The 4,553-nt window shown below is 29.0% G+C and overlaps 1 protein-coding gene across 1 annotated transcript; it reads left to right on the forward strand.

The window, feature by feature from the left end:
- Positions 1-388: 388 nt before the first annotated feature.
- On the forward strand, positions 389-2,232 carry LOC131943295 (uncharacterized). The gene is made up of 3 exons (XM_059303326.1): positions 389-517; positions 1,066-1,222; positions 1,752-2,232. The coding sequence occupies exons 1-3, from the start codon at positions 445-447 to the stop codon at positions 1,978-1,980; spliced, it is 459 nt and encodes a 152-aa protein (XP_059159309.1). The 5' UTR covers positions 389-444; the 3' UTR covers positions 1,981-2,232.
- The last annotated feature ends 2,321 nt before the right edge of the window (positions 2,233-4,553 follow it).

Consider the following 4,553-nt stretch of genomic DNA (forward strand, 5'->3'; position numbering starts at 1 on the left):
AAATGCAAATGTGCAAAAAAAGCTTTCGCATAAAAATAAAACATTTTGTTCTTGAAGTATCAAAAATGAATAATCTATAATTCATCCACGGACAATTAAATATTAACTATCTCAAAATCAACAATTGATACCTATTCAGCGTGCCCTATACTATGTAGAACAGGAATAACTATATTTCCAATTAAATTTTAATAGTAAAGTTTAGCAACTAATATATTCCGGTATTGAAGCAACTAGCCTCTGAGAAATTTATTTAAAAAACAACAAATACACTTAATGTATCTGACAAATTTTCGATAATATTTAAATACAAACACTATATGTTTTTTGGTAATTAAATAGTCATTTCATCATTATTTGTACATTGTATATTCTATAAAGGGCTCTTTAGAAAATTATATCCAACATCAATTAAATGGACATCTTAATGAAGAAAAAACAGCTATGTTTGCTTATCAGATACTTGAAGGCCTTGAACATCTTCATAGCCTTAATATAACACACGGAAAACTTACAGGTGATTTTTGCTTTCAAAGTGGCATTAAATATAGGCCTATAACTTTATAAAAAAATGCCAAAATAACATAAAATACTTATAATCTGAAGGGATGGGTGGGCTAGCGGTAGACTGCTAACCCGTAAGTCTTGAGTTCGAATCCAGGTTCAAGTCAGTACAAGTCCACCCAGTTCTTATGGGTACCTAACTAACTTTAAGAAAATAAAGGCTGCTGGACATAGCCCTTCATATACCGAGGTCACAGAATCAGGTGAACTCTACTTCACCTGCCCCGAAAACCGTCAGGTTTGAAAGGAAACTTTAACTTTACTTTACTTACATATAATCTGCAGCTTTCTCCACGCGACAAAAGAAACTAAACGGATGTAAAAAAACGTTCAACAAAATGAAAAAAAAAATTAATTAAATGTACATATTAAATTGGCGGGGGTCGATTGGGAGCAAAATCATACCCTAATAATTTATTTTTTCTTCAGTTCTTTGTAATAATACTTGATTACTGTTGAGCTTAGTTATAATTTTCTAGTCATTTTTCTTGTCTTTTAAAGCTACAAATATTTTGATGCAAAATGAATCCAACATACAACTATCGGACTTTGGAGTAAAACTACTTCAAGAAAGACTAAAGCAATGCTCAGAAATTTCTTTTTGCATGGCGCCTGAAATCGAAAGGGGTAGGCCGTATACGGACAAAGTTGATATATGGTAAAAATGTAATTTTTATATTTATGCCTTTTCTTGTAACATGGCCTTTCATCACCAAAGACGTTAACTAGAAATGCCTTTTTAATCAAAATATAAATATTGCTAAGCTTTACATAGTTATTTTTTTAAGAGGAATTTCAAATTTATTTAGTACTAATAGCCGCATTGTGTAACTGAGATTATTAGCCACGAGTTTCAAATAATCAATTGACAGATGAGCACTTTTTAAACTTACAACTAAAGTAAGTATATTCTAAAATAAAATGAAACCCACAATACAGTGATTGTTGTCATCAAAACAATATTGCATATACAATTGATATATCGCTAAATAGTTTAAACCTTTCATTTACAGCTACATTTAGATCTTTTAAAACAAATACATTCTTAAATAAGCTTTATGAGCTTTATATTTACGTATTTTAAGGTTTCTTTTCAAACAATTTTAAAGTTTAATAATTAGGCAACTTTAAAGCAACAAAAATCACAATTTGTTAATAAAATGCTTATTTACATGTATTTATTATAGGGATCTTGGCTGCACAGTTATTCAGATGATCAGTGGGAAACTGCCGAATTATAAACAGCAACAGTTCGAAACCTGTCGACAGCAACGAAGTAGAATATCTTTCCTTAAAAATGTTTCCGCTGGTCTACGACAGTTTCTTGATTTAGCCTGTGAAGAAAATGAAATGGAAAGACCATCCGCCTGTGAACTAATGGCTCATGATCTTTTTAAAGGTAATTTCATTTTATAATAAAAATTGAGAAACAAAAAAAAAACCTTAATGGAGAGTCATGTATTAGCATGTTAAACAGAAAATTTAGTTATTCAAAGAAAAGTACCGAGAGATTGCGCATTAAAAATTAGTAAAGTATTTAACCCAGATTCAAACTCGTGACTTTCGAAATAGCATCCTAGCGCTCTATAACTTAGGCCACACCATTCAATAGTATAGCTTTAGAATACAATAAATATAAGTACAATCGTTTTATATTTAATTACACATATAGCCTGTATACAAATATATATATATATATATATATATATATATATATATATATATATATATATATATATATATATATATATATATATATATACATATATATATATATATATATATATATATATATATATATATATACATATATATATATATATATATATATATATATATATATATATATATATATATATATATATATACATATATAATACACATTGTAGGTTTCAAGCTGCAAGGAAACAAGCGTAATGATTTGTATGTAGCAGCGGGTCTGTTTGAAAGTCATTCGTCACCTTCTCGGTTTCCAGCATCAGTTTCTTTATAAATTTAACATAGTTCAATGATAGTAATTACTAACAAAGTGGTTACTAGGTATTTTATACATGTATTTCTAAAATTATTATTATGTGAACTGCCTTAATTTATGAAAGAGTAAGATCAATGCAAAAACAGAATAAATTTTAAAATAGTAACTTAGCTATAATGGATAATTGCACATGCATAACTATCGATAAGATGTTTTAAAAATATTTTTCTTTACGTTAGCTGCAACTATAAGAACAAGAGATACCAGTGATTTGATTGACTTTTCAAGGCTAGATGAAGTGCTGAGGATGGGTCAAAAATTAAGCATTGGCGCGCCGGCAAGTCGTCTAAATCGTGTTCCAGGTGCTGAGTTTAATGCAATCAATTCATCTTTTTAAATACTTTTTTTTTCGATATCAAAATTGTATTTGTATAGAGTCGCGGCATAGTTTATGCATTAAAAAGTAACCTTAAAATTGTTGTTGACATTTTTTATTTCTGCTTTAGGAAATAAGCAAAACAAGCCAATGAAAGGTAAACTTCTGCCTAGACATGAGCGGCAAATACGGGCTAATTGGGTGAAAATTCAAAATGAATTGGATCCTGACATAATCGTCCCTTACTTGTTTCAAAATAATATTGTTACTGGCGACGATATGAAAAGGGTAAGGGATAAAAAAGTCCAAATGAAAAGGTATACGCATTTCTAGATTTAATTCTCGATGCCGGGCCAGGAGATGCATTTGCCATCTTCATACAGGCTTTAAATAAATGGTATCCTCATTTAGCTCAACAGATAAAGGCAACAGAGTGAGAATCTAGGCACTCTCACAGCACGTTTTTGTTTGCTAAATATCATTTGAAATATATTATAAAGTACATCTTTATACATTGATGAATTACATTTTTTATTTGTTTTCTCTTTTATGTAAAGTAAATATTATTGATAAAGCTAGCATTTAATTAAAATTTAAAGAAAATTTTTAAAAAAATTTCATAAAAAAACGTTTTAATAACAAGCTTTTATGTAATGATGCACTAAAAAGTAGAAAATAAATTATACACTACTATTTAAATTACTATAAAGAAAATCATGGGTCACTTTAGTACTTTAGTACCTATTGGATACCTTTACTAATATTTGAGAAGAGACCCGCGCTTTTCTTTATAGTAATTTAAATAGTAGTGTATAATTTATTTTCTACTTTTTAGTGCATCATTACATAAAAGCTTGTTATTAAAACGTTTTTTATGAAAAAAATTTTCAGTACTTTACATGTTTTATTTGCAATACTGTTACAAGACTAAAAACCATTGCGCGTCTATTGAACGTGATAGCGCAGCTATTAAACCTGATTGAACGTGATGACGTATGTGGTGTGGTTGGATAGACATGCCTACTAATTCGGTCCAAGTTTTAATTAATTCATAAAAAATTAATTAGGCATCCAATTAAGTCAAATTTAGATTCAGATTGCATTGTCTTCATGTCTTGACCCACGTGCCAACTGTGAACCGTATCGGTCAAGTAGAACTGTCCGAATTTTCACTCCTGCGTTTCCATCTAGACAGACAGACTGTCGACAGAATGTCGACAGACTGTCGACAGAGGAAGTGAGTTAAATAAAAGCTTGTAAAAAAAGCACAGCGTCTATTTTGAAGAAGCATGTTAATACGCATTGTTATTGAAAACAGATCTAACTTAAAATCTATGTTTGTTACCTTCTCAATTGTTACTGTTATTTTTAATCTTTTAAATAAACATAATTATAACCAGTTTTGAGATTATAAAGAATATTTGTAAATGCTAGAAATATTTTCTATTCTAATTAAACATCCATTTAAAGTGCATTATTAAAACCTGAACTCTATATCAAATAAATCTACTAGATGTTTTGCTTTATGTAGGTATTAACTCACTTCTATAAATACAAGTGCTTCTGGGAAAACTTGTGTTAAAGTTATATATTTATTAAAAAAAAATCATTTTTTTCTATTATCATGATTTCGAATTG

This window comes from Physella acuta, unplaced genomic scaffold (genome assembly GCF_028476545.2).
Source record: "Physella acuta isolate Inbredline_101_S28 unplaced genomic scaffold, ASM2847654v3 ptg000450l, whole genome shotgun sequence".
Lineage (NCBI taxonomy): Eukaryota > Metazoa > Mollusca > Gastropoda > Physidae > Physella > Physella acuta.

Coding starts and splice junctions, on each gene's coding strand:
- LOC131943295 (XM_059303326.1), top strand. CDS start 445: ATGTTTGCTTATCAGATACTTGAAGGCCTTGAACATCTTCATAGCCTT. Junction 518..1,065: donor AACACACGGAAAACTTACAG/GTGATTTTTGCT, acceptor TGTCTTTTAAAG/CTACAAATATTTTGATGCAA. Junction 1,223..1,751: donor ACGGACAAAGTTGATATATG/GTAAAAATGTAA, acceptor TATTTATTATAG/GGATCTTGGCTGCACAGTTA.